Source organism: Haliaeetus leucocephalus, unplaced genomic scaffold (assembly GCF_000737465.1).
Source record: "Haliaeetus leucocephalus isolate CR32 unplaced genomic scaffold, Haliaeetus_leucocephalus-4.0 Scaffold730, whole genome shotgun sequence".
Classification (NCBI taxonomy): Eukaryota; Metazoa; Chordata; class Aves; order Accipitriformes; family Accipitridae; genus Haliaeetus; species Haliaeetus leucocephalus.
In genome coordinates, this window is record NW_010973166.1 from 312,347 (window position 1) to 328,481 (window position 16,135).

Genomic DNA, 16,135 nt, shown 5'->3' on the forward strand with positions numbered 1-16,135 from the left:
TCACCGCTCTGAGTTTCCAACAGCCCTTCGGTACCGGCTCTGCTCTGGCTTGTCCCTTACTGTGATGTCCCCACCATCCCTCCCCACCTGCTGGCATCGATGCAGCACCACCAAAAGCACATCAGACCTGATGCTGCAGATGGTTGCCCCCATGGCATCACACTCTCTTCCCTGCCCCTGACACTATCCATCCCGATGAGGGGGAGGAGCTGGAAAAAAGATCTGAGAATATCAATACCTTCCCATTTCAATGCCGCTACAACAACAACCAAAGGTTAAAGAGATCTGTTTTCCTAACCAGCTATATCTGACAATGGCTAGAAAACTCTAGCAGGGATGTGCAGCGTGGGCAAATCCTTTAGTGCCCTGATATAGTCCATCTGCCGCTCTTCCTCTCTCCTATCTGTCCATCCTCCAGCCTCTTCTGCAGCCTAAATCCCTCTATTCCCTTGCTTTGTCCAACATATTCCCACTGGTAGCCAGAGATGGTCACAACACACAGACTCTACCATCTCTCCCATAAGCCCCCCCCCCGCCAGTACTTGGCCAGGCACAGATTTATTACAAACATCCCATCACCCCCAAACCAGGGCGATATCTGCAGCTGCTGGGAGACCAGGCAGGGCTTATAAGTAGTCCCAGCTCCTGCTGCCCCTAAAACTACGGGTGACGCATGCAGGATGGGGGACCGTCGCATCCCACTGCTGCCAAGCCAGGGAGGGGGCCATTCCTAATGCTGCCTCCAACCCCCCCCCCCCCCAGACCAGGGCCCCCCGGAAGACAGCGGTTTCTCTCGGCAAATCTGCAAGAGATTCTGCTGTGTATGAGCTTGGCTGGGTTTCAAAGCATAATGAAACCTAAAATTCCCTGGGAAGGGATTCTATAAAAAAAAAAGAAAAAAAAAATCCTTTCAGCCATACTGAAATGTACTGTTTTGGGAAACAAATCAAAACGCCTCGTTCCAATGTTGACTTTGAAAGTTTTATGTGATTTAGACCATATGATGCCGCAAAATAAAGGGAAAAAAGGCGTCTAGAAAGGAAAAAACAGAATTTTCTTCTGCTGAAACGCAGACACAAGGCTCCTTAACACCATGCCAGGGGATTATGTGGCTTGGGGCTTTTTTTCTTGCCCAAATCAAATTTCTGTACAATCAAATGTGTTTTTGCAAGCCTGCTCCATCTCTCATAACTGCATTCGCTACCAGGGAAGGAACCCGGGGGAGATTTGTGACACTGCTGATCCCTTCTCCCCCAGCCCTGGCTGCTCTCCCGCAGCTCTGCCATGAAGAAACACTCCCCGGGAACAAATATCACCCCTCCTCAAGAAATACCTTCCTCCTCCCCAGCCTCCTTCCCCACCCCTAGCAGCAGCCTGCAGCGTTTGAGCTGTACTTTTGGGGCAGAAAGCCTCTTTTAGTGTATTTCTGCCATGCCCAAGCACTGAAGCTGCTGCTTGGGGCAGAGGTGGGCCACCCCAGGTCCTGCGGGGTGACCTGATCCCTGCTCCGGCACCTCTCCGAAGGCACTGCTGCTCAGGGGGAGCACGCTTCTAGATCTCTGTCCATCCTCAGAAAGACACCCGGAGAGGGAGGGACCTCTTTTTCTTGTGGCAGCCCCATAACCAGCTGTGCCAGGCTCTGTTTCAGCTCTCCATCCACCCTGCTAAGAAGCCCTACTGGGCTCAGGGGGGGGGCACCGGGGTAGTGGTGGTGGGGGTCACTCACTCGATAGCAGGCATGTTTGGGGCAGACATGGGGCTGACTTCTTTGGCTTTCTGAAGGGCGTGCTTCTGGTTAAAGGCCTCCTCTTCCTCCTGCTCATCCTGTGGAGGAAAAAGGGGAGTTGCTTAGTGGGATGCTGGGGTTTCAAGGGAAGGTGCAGCCATCAGAAGGAGTGAAGGATATGTGGGGGTATCTTGGGTGCCAAGGCGTGTGGGAGAAAGGGGGACCTGTATTTCCAGAGACAGTCTTTATTTTCCTTGTGCTATGGGGACGCAACTTCCCCACTACGCCAGATCTTACTGAAGGCGTCAGCACTACTGAAATAAGTGAACCCAGCCCACTCCAGGCAAGAGCCGGGCTGTGCACGCTAGAACAGCCCCAGACGGCGTAGACCAGCTCAGCCTTCCCTTCTTCACAGCCACAGGGGCGAGACAGGCATCCCCCCGATGGAGTGGGAGGCAAGGCATCCATGAATGACCCCAGCAGAGACCGTATTGCTTTAATGAGTATGGTTGTGTCTCCAGAGCAAAAAATGTCATTAGGAGTCATTAGCGTGCATTCAGCCTTTTCAAAAACTCAGCGCTCCCTTAATTGATGCTGCTGATATGCCACGGGGCTCTCCCACCCCTCTCACCCCAGCGGCAGCCTGCAGCCCCTGCAAGTGCCACCTGCACCCACTGAGGGAGGGCAGGGACCCCCACATGCACCCCTCAGGCAAATGAGCACCATGCCCCATTTCGTTCACTGCTAACAGGTCAGATTTACACCAGCATGGAAGCCTCTCAGTAAACCCCAAGGACTTGAGTAACAGGCATTGGCTCTGCAAAAAAATGGGCACCACAGGATCGCTGGTCCCCTCCAAGGAGCAGCAATGACCCTTGCAGCTCTTGCCTACTCACCATTATCCAGATGGTGTCCCAACAATTTAGCATTCCCCAAATATTTCCCTGCACGGTCTTAAAAACAAGCTAAGCCAAATAACCTCTCAAGCACCATCCTAAATTGCATCCTAAATCATGTCCACTGCCCTGTGGACAGATGGGGAATAAATACTGACATCACTGGAAAGCGCTTCCCACTCCGCATCTCCAGAGTGCTCGGGCAAATAACCATCCCTGCATCAGACCCCATCAGATAGATGAGGGTTATCTAAATCTGACTGGAGGCAAACAAAACTGGGGAGCTTAAGTGGAGAAACAGTTAAGGCACACTTGATGGGAAGCGGGGGTGTTTCTGGAGAGACACGAGATCGGCAAGTTTAAGAACTTTCCTGAATCAAAGTCTAACTGGCTTTGCCCAGTGATATGGGTTTGTGTTTCAGGGGACCACCCTGTGTATCCTCCTGGAGGAAGACCTCCCATTTCCAATTTGACCGGACCTCTTTTTCAAGGCAGGCTGAGCTAAGGGACAAGGTGGGCCCAGTTCCAGAGTGAGGACAGTCACAGGTGGTGCTCCCAGTGCCTTTCCTGCTGGCCCCATCCTTCACTATCTTCACACCAGCAAGAGAAGAAAGAGAAGCAACCAGAACGTACCTTGGTGAGCTCCTGAGCATTGGCCAGGTTGTCCACCGCAATGGCCAAGAACACGTTCAGCAGAGTATCTGTGAGCAGCTAAGGATGCACAAGGCATATGTTAAGGACATGGGTGTCTGCAGCCACCAAGGGAGGGTGGCCCTGACAGCTCCTCACCAGCTCAGTGAGGAGCAGCCAAACGGACAAACTTCTCACCCATCCCATATATACAGCCCTCAATGCATCTCCAGAGAGCTCCTTCTCTGCGTTTGGGATATCCAGGGCTGCCACACGTGTGACGGGACTCCCTCAATTGGGAGAAGAGGAAGAAGCGGTGCGTGGGGAGGGGGGTGCCCCCAGAGAAGGAGATGAGATGGGGTTGTCTCCACTAAAAGCACAGCAGCCAGGTGGATACAGTTTCCAAACAAAGTGAGGACGATGAAATAGATGGAGGACCACATGCCTGAGCGAACACCTCCCTGGGAGCGGATGCCGTTGTACATCACCTCGTTCCAGTCCTCACCTGTCAGGATCTGTAGGAAAGCAAGCCATCAGCTCTGTCACCCACACCTTCTTGTCACCTGGACAGTCCCCTTGATCTATCCCCCCAGTGCGCAGGAGCCAAGCACATAGACCCTGTGGAGTGGGTAACCCAGCTCTACAGCTGCGGCAGTTGAGGGAGATGATGCTGGACACTGCTGAGGATTTAGGTCTCCTCAGAAGAGTTTTAAAACTCTTCCACCTTGCATAATGGAGGTGGAAGAGTTTCCATCTCTTGTCGTCTGCTTTGTTATACAGGAGGAGAGGAAGTGAGTTATATCCCAACAGCTGTTGGAGGGCAACTCATTTGGTTTAAAGAGCCCCTTCCAGCCAGGAGGGGAGTAAGCAGAGAGTCCCAAACCCCTTTGGTTGTGTCCCCTTGCAGCCCAGCTCCTACCTGGAACACTGTCATGATGGCTGCGGGGAAAGTGTCGAAGTTGGCTGATGGCGTCCCATCGATGAAGTTAAACCTGGAAGTGGAACCGGGAGGACATAAATGGGCTGGAGTACCAAGGTGATCAAATCCCTGACTGCTGTGCTATCAGCTCTGTTGTGCTTAGGAGGACCTTTCCCCACTTTAAGAAAGGTCTCCTGAGCATTTGGTGCCAGAACCAAATGTGTCCTGGCCAGAAGGACCCACACAGCCTGAGGCACCTGGCCGAGCAGGGACTTTTGTATGGGAGAGGTACCACTGTTAGCAGCAGGCTGAGGGGCAAGGGTACAGTCTTCCTAGGCACATAAGAGGGCTTTAAGGCAAAGAAATTCCTTTTCCCCAGACTTAAAACAACCTACCTGCCTCCAAAGAGCTGCATTCCCAGCAGGGCAAAGACTACAATGAAGAGGAAGAGGAGGAAGAGCAAGCTGATAATAGACTTCATGGAGCTCATCAGCGAGACCACCAAATTCCTCAGGGATGCCCAGTACCTAGAAAACAGAGACAGTGCTGGAGCACTCCCAGTGATGCTAATAGGAGAGCAGAGGTGACTGGATCTGGGCTGCAGCCACAGCCTGAGATGAAGGCTGACAGGCACAGACAGTTGGTACATACTTGGTTATTTTAAATATTCGCAGGAGACGAAGGGCTCGTAGGACACTGATCCCAAAAGAGGTTCCTGGCCTGAAGATAGCCCAAACCACTTCAAAGATGCTTCCCACTGTGACCTGGGAAGCAGACACAACCACGAGTCAAAGACAGGCTCAGGATGGGCTGTTGCAGGAAACCCTCACGTGCCTGAAGATGAGGCACCCAACACCCTGCCTAAGACCTGGTGTCTCCGTCTGGCATGGGCAGGCTGTCCCAGCAGAAAGGGTTCCCTTGCCCACTCCACGGGCCGTCCATTCTTCTCCCCCTTGGTGTCTTGCACTGCAGACACCTGCCAAACATCTCCCCACACACCCACAGTGTGTCTGAGGCCACTTACCCCACAGTCAAAGCAATTGAAGGAAGAATGGAAGTAAAGGCGTGGCCCCATCCCGTACATCTTTAAGGACATCTCCAGGAGGAAGAGCCCAAGAAACAGGAACTCTGCATAGTCTGAAAGAGAAAACCCAGATGAGCCACCCTCAGGATGCTGAGCTGTGAGGAGCATCCTGCATGCATCCACCCGTAGCCCACACAGCACACTGCAGAGATGGGACAAGTTGAGGACCACACTTCTTCCCCCAGCTCTCTCAGGCCAGTGTATGGGATGAGGGAACCTTGTCTGCAAGGACCTAAATTGTATATAACAGAGCACCAACCCCACAAGTTAATCTTTCAGAGTAGGTGCACCACAGTGTCCCAGGGCTTTGAGAGGACCAGAGATGGCCAGCATGGAGCAGAGCAGCTCTTTAGCATTATACGACAGTGGTCGAGGCATCTGCAAAGACATTAACCACATGACACTGTAGGGGAATATTAGCAACCTGGATTTAAATCATTGCACGGCTGGAACTTGGCCAGGGTAACCGAGCCGAACAGCCAAGAGCCAGTGAAAAGCTTCTCCAGCTATTTCACAAATGTTAGCAGGCAAGAGTCTGGCTCTTCACCTTGTCCAAAAGATGCTTCTCACCACGACCAGCTGCCATACCACACCATGGCATGCTGGGATCCCAGCAGGCCTGAGCATGCTAATGCAGATATGGGCAGGCCCGGTGCTTGACAGGGACATTTTCAAGGTGAGTATGAATAACACAGCTGAGAAAGCAGCACTGTCCCTACTGCAGCAGCTCAGGAGTAACACACGGCTGCCATGGGGTTGACGATGCTGCTCTGTAGTTAGCACCATGCTAGAATAGACATGGTTGTACTGCCTCCAAGACCTGACCTTGTACCATGGCCCACAGTGGGCCTGGGCATGTTCCAGTAACTGGTTTCGAGCTTGGGATTTGCATGCCATGCTCTGCACCAAAACTTTAACCAAAGAGCTCTTCCATGACCACCCCCATCCCTGCAAACTTATGCCTTTCCAGCAATTGCTTGTAGGCATTCAAAGATGGATCTCCAGCAAGCTTTTCATCATCACTGTTCACGATTTTAGGATAAACCCAACTGAGACCTGCAGTCTGTTTCTCTCTCTTGACCAACACATTGGACCTGAAGGGCGTAAGGCCAGTAAAACTCCTCTACATTTGCTCACAGGGCTGAGACAGCCATCAGTGGCCACAGGGCCAAGGGCAAAGTGGAATTAAATGGCTGTACACGGTCCTTTGTTATCAACAGTGAACATAGTTCAGGTTATTCCCCACCCAGCTCCATACCAGCATGACTCTGGTGGGATTCATCCCCACATGCCCTGGGGCAAGGAGCGAGGGCACGCTGCAATCTCTGGCCGCTGGAGATAAGAAGGTTGCAGGAGGTTTTGTGTGCCCACACAGTGCTCTCACACCTACACAAAGCCCAGAGACTCACAGAGGAAGTGGGTGAGCCAGGCTGGCTGGTTGTGATGGACGATGGCCACACAGGCAGTGTTGAGAGCCACCAGGCTCAAGACAATCCAGTAGAAGACCTGGGATTTCACCATGTGGCGAACGGAGATGCGCAGGAGTCGCTCCTTGTGCCGTAAGTAGGAGGCACCATCCACTCTGGCGCCTTTGAGGCCAGAGTGACTCAAGGGGTTACCTAAGGGAAAAGAGGGGGGAGAAGGAGTTGGGTGCTCCAGTCAAGGTGAGAGAAGGAGTTGGGTGCTCCAGCCTTCACTGCAACATGAGACAGGACAGACGGCTCACAGACACTGCTCTTGTGGGACACGACTCATCCAGACAGTTTTTATGCGGCAGAGGGGGCAGCAGGTGGTTTGCCCCCTTTGCTGCCAAACTAGCAGAGATGGCTGATCTGTGACAGTCTCCAGGTGATGGGTGTGACCCTGGCAGAGGTTTTGGGGAAGCAAGCTCCAAACTGCACTGACCCAAGGTTGGATGAAGAGGTCTTCTCTGCGCCAGCCTCCGCTCGCCCACGGAGGAGATATCGACACAGTGCTCATCACTCGAGTCACGGTTCATGGCATCTGTCCGGTTCCTTTTGATGGTGGCTCGCCTGAGCACTGGGAAAGGAAGAGAAATGGATGTTGGAGCCACGGTGGCCCAACTCTGCCCGTAGCCAGCTCATTGGACCAGAATCTGGTGATCAGTACTTAGCTAACTCAGGTCTGGTAACAGGAGGGAGATACCCAGGTGACCCTAGTCCAGAGCTACCTCTTGTGTGGGACCGGACACCTCCTGGCCTCCACGTTCTCTCACGGGTTATGCTGTCAATCCACCTCCCCACACCCTTCTCTTGGACTGCAGACCCCACTGGGGCATTCCCAGACCTCCCATCACAGCTGGAGGGTTTCAACCTGAAGCTACAGGCAGGCAGGCGGAAGGGCAGGCAGGTTTTTAGGCAGGGCATTACTTGTCTTACCTTCTAAGGCTGAGGTCCCAGCATTTTTATTCTCTTCAGCCAGCATGACTTCCTCTACAAAAAACACACAGTTCAGCATCAGGAGACAAGACACCGTTGGCTGAACACATCAGATCTCACTGCCTTGTACCTAAGCAATTTGCCCAGCCTGGAGGTCGTTGCTCTAGGTTGCAAACTCATCAAGTATTGATTGGTTAAGTGTCCAAAAGCAAATTCTGGAGGGTGGCAAGTGGCAGCTACCACACATTGCATCGGAAAGAAAAATCACTTGTAATCAAGCCTTCTTCCTCCACTGTAATTAACCCCACGAAAGAAGTTGAACATCATAGACAGGCCTGGGGCTCAACATCCCAATCCAGGACCAAAGCTGAGGTCTGGGGCTCAGGGCTCATTTCAAGATACCTGTCCTTTTTCAAGTCTGAATGCTAGATGGAAGTGTAAATCTTCCCTTCCCAGAGCTGAATGCACTGACCTGATCCCCATGAGGGACAAGCAAGGACACAGGCTGTGGCAGTTTGGCGACCAGCACCCACGGGCTGTCGTGCCTGGCTGGGTGTCAGCAGGAAGCATGGAAACCTCCACCACCCCCAGCCCTTGCCCAGTTCCAGGAGCCCCAAGGTGGGAACTGGTGAGTGCATCTCCTTCAGACTGCTCCAGGAGCAGGTTTAGCTGGAAAACCACTGACACCATTCGCTGCTCTACTTTCCCATTGTCCACCACTGCAGCGGACTCCAGCAAACATCAAAAGAAAGGAAATCATCGCAGAGCAAAGTTCACAGCCGTGATGCTCACAGCCTCCCCTGGAGATGTAATATGCCTCGTTTAAAATATGATAGTTTCGTGCCACAGAACATGAGGTTTCATCAGCTGTTGGCCATGTCCTTGCTTGCAGCCTGGCCGGACCACCACACCATTTGGCGCTGAGCTCACCCATGCACCCAACACCACCATGTGAGTACTCATGCAACTTTGGAGTTGCACTGGATGATGCTCGGGCATCCTTTCCCATCCCCACCACTCTGCATGACCAGCACCCTTCAGTGCCCGCCACCCTCCCTGGGAGCCCCACCGGCCCACCAGCCTTTACCCGCTTTGTCTATCCAGGCCCGGTATCCGTTGAGCTCCCGCTCGATCTGCTGCTGGCGCCGCAGCTTCATGAAGGCTCGGCGGTTCTCCACTCGCTCGCGCTCTTTGGCAAACTCCCTGGGGAAGGGCAGAGGGGGGGTGGTGAGAGCAGAGCTGGGGGGCAGCGGGGTGCGCAGGGGCCTGGGGCACCGCGGGGGCGGGAGGGGAGGCAGGGACCAAGGGCGAACACAAGTCAAGGGCTGCTGGTTCATGGTGGGGAGGTGCATGGCCATCCCCAGCCAAAGCATGGCCAGGGGATGGGTGAATGATCAGAGAGGAGGAGAGGCTTCTTTGCAGGAGGAAAGGTGTGGATGCACGTGAGAAAACCCGCTGCTCGGTCGCTCAGGCCTGTGTGCCCCGGCTGGGAGCCATTGCTGTTCAGGGAGGATGCTCCCAGGGCCACCTGACTCCAGAACCAGCTCAGGTTCCGTGCATCCCATCAGGGAATAAAAACCAGGCACTGTGGGGAGGCAACAAGGGGATGGAAGAGGGCAGGTCTTGTCCCCTGCCTTTATCTCCTCTGAATCCCTTTTCTTTCCAGTCCCTCCTTGGAGTATTTTCCCAGGACTTGAGACATCCCTGTTGTCCTTCTCTGGACTTTAGTGTCTCACACAAACTGTCCAGGTGTGATGACCAGTCCAGAGAAAGACAACAGCTTAGCACAGCTCTGCACTGGGCAGGCAGCACTGCACGGGCTCTGTGCAGGCAAGGGCATGTCAAATGCTGAGCAACACTGGCAAGAGCTAACTCCGTGCCCACTGCTCACGCAGCCTCTAACACGCGTGGTGCACAGATGTAGTAGCATCCATGTGCTCACATGCACCCCTAAGCACACACATAAACACACTCCTCAGTACATAAGACATGTGATTTCACCTATAGCTCAGCCCAGAGCTGTGCAAAGACACCCATATGCAGCTAGGGCTATATACACCTTCTCACATGCAGTTAAAACACAAGACCATGCTGGTAAGCATGGTCTGCCTTCTGGTTTACGCACAACTGTGGCCATATGCAGAAGAGCCCTGCAGGGTTTTCACCCGCCCTGCAGGAAGAAGCACCTGAAGCCCTAAGCATGTATGCAAAGGCCATCACACACAAACAGAGAAATGGAAATATTTGGCAGGAAACGCAGGGGTGGCACTGTAGGCAACCTCCCACCCGACATGTAAGATGACACTGCTGGACCTGCTTCCAGGAGGTCCCACACTCCATGCTCGCACACACCATGTACCTGGGGCATCTCAGCCCGCACTTTCTACCTCTATTGATGATCACATTTGCACACAGGGAGCATTTCTCACTCAGGATGGTCTCCCAGCACACCCTTCCTTCCTTGCAACAACATCAGGGGGATGCAATCTGCTGGCTGCAGCTCCGGGTCCCGTCCTCAAGCCCCACTGACCACAGAGTCCCAGCTGCACAGAGGAACCCAGCTCGTGCCCTCAGCCTCCTCCCGGTCCCAGGGAGCTCCAAGGGAGGCGTGATTACAAAGAACAAATGGCACTGTTCTCTCTGCAAGACAAACGTCTCTCTCCCTGGAGACTAGCAGCAATCTCCAGCCTCAAAAAAAAAAAAAGTCAAAAGAACTGAAAGAAATGGTCTGTCTGCTGCAGAAAGAGTTCAAGTGCATTACCCCAGCTGAGCTATTACACCCTCAATGCTGTGTGGGCTTTCGTGCGCGTGCGTGTGTGTGTATGTACATGTTTGTGTGAAAAGCCCTGAATGTTCCCTGCATCTCTTGTTTAAGATCCCCAGACAATTCAAGCATTTTTAATTCCACCCCAGGAAGGTGAAGTTTCCTGCCTCTCTGGCATTAAGCATCAAATGACTCTCCCCCTCCATCGCTGGCTTTCAGACTGAAATGAGACTTTCTTCCTAGGGCAGGGAAGGGGGAGAGAACAAAAGGCAAGGAAGAGAAAAGCAGCCTAAGTGAAGGGAAGGAGGGAGGGAGGAGACGGGGGAGAAGGAAGGACCTCCTACAGCCAACAGCGAAACGCACTCTGTTTTGGGCATGCCGTGCCAAAAACCCTCCTTGCCCTAGCTGGAGGAAAGGCAGGACCATTTTGGCTGTGCCATCACCCCTCACCAGCCTTTGTTAGGAAATTTGGGATGTTGAGAAATGAGAAGATGCCATCTGCAGCCACAGTTAGCAGGAAATTTGCCTCCCTCCCTCTGGTTTGGTCCACTGGTCCTCCCATGTGCTGAACCTCTGCCCCATGGGCCGTAACCCCATGACAGCCAGCATCTTGGCAGAACTTCTGCCAGCCAGACCCTGCAGATACATTCTGCAACCGGGAGCACCTGGAAAGCTTCCCCTGATTTACACCAGCTGGGAATCTGTCCTCTCTCTGCTGCCTCCTGCTCACCCATCCCTCTGTCTTCCAGCTCCTCCTCTGCTGAGGCTCGTGCCTCCTTTTGCTGCATGGCAAGAGAAGCCATCATCATGTGTCCACAATGAAACCCAGCCAGGAGGACCAGCTGAGCCTCAAATCACCTTTTCCCGGAGGAGGGAATGGGAGCATCTTTTCCAGCGTCCCCCTCATCAAGCACCATTTCCCTCTACCCAACCATTTGCTCACAGAGCCCTAATTTGCAAGAAGCTGGTGCCACACGCATGCAGGGACAAGGCCTGTGCAGCTGCAGCAGGGTCTCTGAGGGAGACATTTCCCACACGCTTGATCCCTAATGGAGCTTAATTGCTTTTGTCCATTAGAAGGAGTAAGGGGTGGCAGAGAGGGGAGGGGGAAAAAAAAAAAGTTAAGCTCAACTTAATGAATTATTACATTTCAGAGAGACACGTTACCAAGCAGGGCAGCAGCGGGGGCTGGTGACATCTGAGAGTGGGTAGGCGATGCTGACAGATCAAGGATTGCTCAGAGCCAATTTGCAGCAGCGGGTAGAGATAATACTGTATGTGAGTGAGAACAGGGCCAGCGACGGTGACTGACAGCCACTTGGGAAGGCTCCAAGTCACAGGCAGGGCAGCATCGCATCGCCAAGAGAGCCAGGCGCCTGCTTCCCATTGAAGGGCTCTGCTCCCTGGCATGTCTGGGTTACATCAACAGGGATGGCCCAGTTTTGCCTTGCAAAGAGCCCAGGGCTGTGCTGCCCCATGGGGTCCCTGCAAGGGGACTCAGAGGACCCCAGCAGATAGCACGGTCCCCACCGGCAACACCTCTGCTTGTCCACCTGGGTCTCCTGGCCCCAGACCCTGGTGCCTCCAGCACGAAAACATCCACCCACAGCAGCTGAGCTCCACTCGTGCCGACCCCGTGCCATTGCAGCCCTTCTCCATCTGGCCTCATAAAGCCAAAGGCACGCAGAGAGCAATGGAGGCGAGCGCTGAAGGTGGCGGTGGGAGCTGGGGAGCAGCGTGCCATCTGTCCTCCTGCACGCAAGGGCACCATCCATCCGCACGCCGTGCCCAGCCTGCTGGGGCAATTGGAGCACAGATGGTCCGCTCCTCCTCTGCCTGCAAATTCTCCTCTACAGCCTTGGCATTCCCCTCGCGCAGCCTGAGAGCATCTCTGCTCCTGGCAGGAGACCTTGGGGGACACCGCTGTGCTCGGCCGCCTTCCTCCCCAGGCCCCGGCAAACCTCGCTCACACTAGGGCAGCGATGCTTTTACTACACTGTTGCACTCTGCTGAAAGGACTGGAAAGCCCAGGTCTGGTTTTAATGGAAGAAGAACGCATGTGGAAGCATCCAGCTTGAAAACGGGCCCTGTTTTTTAGAAAAAAAAAAAAAACAAACAAAACCAAAAAACTAAAAAAAAACCCCAAACCCAAACAAACAGAAAAAAACAAAAACCAACCAACCAAAACAAAACAAACCCCCAAAAAACCCCAACCACAAGAAAACCAAAAACCAAAAACCAGTTAAGAAAAAAAAAATATCACAGATACTGCAACCCACTTTTCTCCTTTTGGAGCTTCTTTGAGTCCAGAGTGGGTATATAGCACTGATCACATCAATATTGTGTCTTCCATGCTTTGAAACAACAACTCAACCATCTTCAAACCCATCAATTTGTCACCTTTTGCCACCGTTAAAGACACGTCCAACAAACCACTTACCAAACAGGTCTGAAAACGATATGAGGCAGCAGAAAGGATGGGGTGGGAAGAGGAGAAATACTGGATTACATGCTGACGATGAGGCAGCAGTACCATGCTGCTGTGAAAAAAACATATATAACGGGATGTATAACAAGGAACACCATCTGTAAGACATCAGGTAATATTGCTGCTCTCCTCAGCACTCGCAGGGTCTCAGCTCATGGCTCCGCTTCAGGTTTGAGCACCACAATTTGAGGAAAAACCGCCTTCGACTCCAGGAGGGTGTCAGAGAAGGTTATGGGACAGAACTGACAACAGACGGTTTGGGAAACACGGATGAGACAGTTGCAAACCTGGGGGATCAGATGGTATTTACCCAAGAGGTGTAAAGGAACTAAAGTAAGACTGTTGAACTAACTGTGCAGTCTGTAACCTGGTGCTTCAACTTAAACAGACGGTGGCAAGCAGGCACAGCAGAACTGGCATTGCAGACCGAGATTATTGCACTGAACCAACAGCAAAGGCTAGAGCAGGGTGTCCAAAAGGGGTACAAAAACCTCTGCAGAGGGAAGATGTGCTTCATAGGTCTGCTTTGAAGGAGGCAACAAGTTTTTTGGATAAGGGTAATTGCTTGACTTAAGTTCACTTGAATTGCCAGAAGTAGTCAGAGAAGATTCAAGGTCAGGTTGGACGGGGCTCTGAGCAACCTCATCTAGTTGAAGATGTCCCTGCTCATTGCACGGGGGTTGGACTAGGTGACCTTTAAAGGTCCCTTCCAACCCAAACTATTCTATGATTCTATGATTCCTTTACAAAGCTGGACTGTCTCAAACAAGTCTTCCCATGAAGCACTAACTGGTGACAAGGGAGAATAAAAAAAGGAACACAGAAACATCCTATTTCTTGTATTCCCTTTTAGCAGTGGTCATTAGCTTTTGATCATCCCTGTGTACTTCGGCAAGAGTTACGTGTTCGCCGTGTTGTGACAAAGCTGCAGCAAGAAGCGGAGCGTACAGCTGACGATGCTAAAGAGAGCACATTTATAGAGCGCCGGCAGACACACGAGTTGGGGAATGAAAAGCTGACAAGCTGTTGGCGACATCGAATGGTAAAACAGGAGGGAGCTGGGAGATACCAGCCCTGAGATTACCCATTACATCACTGTCCCATTTAAGAGGGGGCAGATGCTAATGGTTACCTTCTACCTTGGAGAAAGCTTGTGACTGTCTACCTGGATTTCTCCAAGGCTTTCGATACGGTTTCCCACAGCCTCCTCCTAGAGAAGCTGATGCGTTACGGTCTAGACAAGTGGTCTGTGCGGTGGGTGGGAGACTGCCTGACAGGCTGCACCCAGAGGGCGGTGGTAAATAGCTCCTTTTCAAACTGGCAACCTGTCACAAGTGGGTTCCCCCAGGGATCAATGTTGGGCCCAACGCTGTTTAAGATCTTTGTAAGTGATCTGGATGGGTTCAAGTGTACCCTGATGAAGTTTGCTGATGAGACAAAACTGAGTGGGGGAGTGGACACTTCGGAAGGAAGAGCCACCCTGCAGGAAGACCTGGATAGGCTGGAAGAGTGGGCTAACAAGAACCTTATGAAGTTCACCAAGGACAAGGGTAAGGTCTTGCACCTGGGAAAACATAATCCAGGAGAGCAGCACAGGCTGGGATCTACCTGGCTGGGGAGCAGCTCTGTAGAAAGGGACCTGGCGGTCCTGGTGGACAACAAGCTCAATATGAGTGAACAACGTGTGCTGCTGTGGCAAAGAAAGCCAACAGGACGCTGGGTTGCATCAACAAGGGCATCACCAGCAGAGATAAAGTCATTATCCCACTCTACTCAGCGCTTGTCGGGCCACACCTGGAATACTGTGTTCAGTTTTGGTCCCCGCTATACAAAAAAGACGTGGACAGGCTGGAGAGGGTCCAGAGAAGGGCCACAAAGATGATCAAAGGACTGGGAAGCCTGGCATATGAGGAAAGGCTGAGACAACTGGGTTTGTTCAGGCTTAAGAAAAGAAGGCTTAGGGGAGGCCTTACCACCATGTTCCGGTATTTAAAGGGTGGCTACAAAGAAGATGAACACTCCCTTTTCACAAGGAGTCATGTGGAAAAGATGGGGCTAATGGGTACAAGTTAATCGTGGGGAGACTCCAACTGGACACGAGAAGAAAATTTTTCACAATTAGAACAATCAGCCGTTGCAATAATCTCCCCAGGGAAGTGGTGGGTTTCCCAACACCGGACACTTTTAAGATTCAGCTGGACAGGGTGCTGGGCCATCTTGTCTAGACCATGCTTTTGCCAAGAAAGGTTGGACTGGATGGTCCTTGAGATCCCTTCCAACCTGGTATTCTATGATTCTATGATTTTATGACTGTTTTAAATCAGATTGTATTATAGGTACTTGCTGATGTCTGTCACTTCTACCAGGTCCTAAAGGGGCTTGTATTAGACAGGATTGATACCAAGCAGCATGAACAATTCAGAAAGACCTCATCATGCTAGTTTGCATTGACATGCCACGCTAACAGGAGAAGTGAACAAAAATAGAGGCAGAAGGGACAGGCAATGACAACATGAATACACAGGGAGAAAGCAGCCCAAATAGGAAACTGTCTCCATAAGTGGGGAGAGGACAGAGGGGCTCCAGATGAGGAGCCACCAGAAGCAAAGCTGAGATACCCAGCACTAAAGAGCTCCTTTTATAAGCTAGTCCCTCAAAGATATATGGGCCATTGTGGCTCCATGTAGGGCCCAAAGCAGCAGGGACAGGGTCACCATTGGCCAGCTGTGTTATGGGATCTCTCGGGTCCAAGCTTTGGGCAGCCATGAAGATGAAGTTCAAGAATTCAAATAATTGGTGTTTGATGGAGAGTCAGAGCAGCAATGGAGACACTGAAATAACTCAAAACAGTGAGAAACACAAGAGAACTCAGACTTTGCATCTGCTGATGGGGAACACAGCCCACAGAACAGCAAGGACTTTAAATACTTCCCCTCTTCTCTCCAGTAATCCCTATTTCTCATCTACAGTTAGCTTCAGTCAACAGGCTCTCATTCATCCAAGAGCAGGCTCACCCATTGCTTGGGAACACGGGTGGGCATCAGCTGTACCTTGCTGCAAAGCCTGTCCCTTACCGATGGATCCTAGCAGAGATGCAGGTGTCTAGTCCAGCCTCTGCATTTCAGGGTGGGATCAGCCCCTCCCCACACACTTCATGCATGTTCTCCAAGAATAAGAAGTATTCCATGATCAAAGTGAGAAAAGCATGCATGGACACTTGCTTTGTGTT

At 52.2% G+C, this 16,135-nt stretch overlaps 1 protein-coding gene across 1 annotated transcript in view; it reads right to left on the reverse strand.

Annotated features, from left to right (window-relative positions):
- Positions 1-16,135, reverse strand: part of CACNA1E (calcium channel, voltage-dependent, R type, alpha 1E subunit) — a 171,774-nt gene that overhangs the window by 37,282 nt on the left and 118,357 nt on the right. The window contains exons 10-20 of the mRNA XM_010580622.1: positions 8,742-8,857; positions 7,655-7,708; positions 7,161-7,295; positions 6,665-6,874; positions 5,196-5,308; positions 4,823-4,935; positions 4,567-4,698; positions 4,172-4,244; positions 3,650-3,767; positions 3,256-3,323; positions 1,727-1,824 (exon numbers count right to left, since the gene is read on the reverse strand). Coding sequence (XP_010578924.1) covers positions 1,727-1,824; positions 3,256-3,323; positions 3,650-3,767; positions 4,172-4,244; positions 4,567-4,698; positions 4,823-4,935; positions 5,196-5,308; positions 6,665-6,874; positions 7,161-7,295; positions 7,655-7,708; positions 8,742-8,857 — 1,230 coding nt within the window. The remainder of the gene's footprint in view (positions 1-1,726; positions 1,825-3,255; positions 3,324-3,649; positions 3,768-4,171; positions 4,245-4,566; positions 4,699-4,822; positions 4,936-5,195; positions 5,309-6,664; positions 6,875-7,160; positions 7,296-7,654; positions 7,709-8,741; positions 8,858-16,135) is intronic.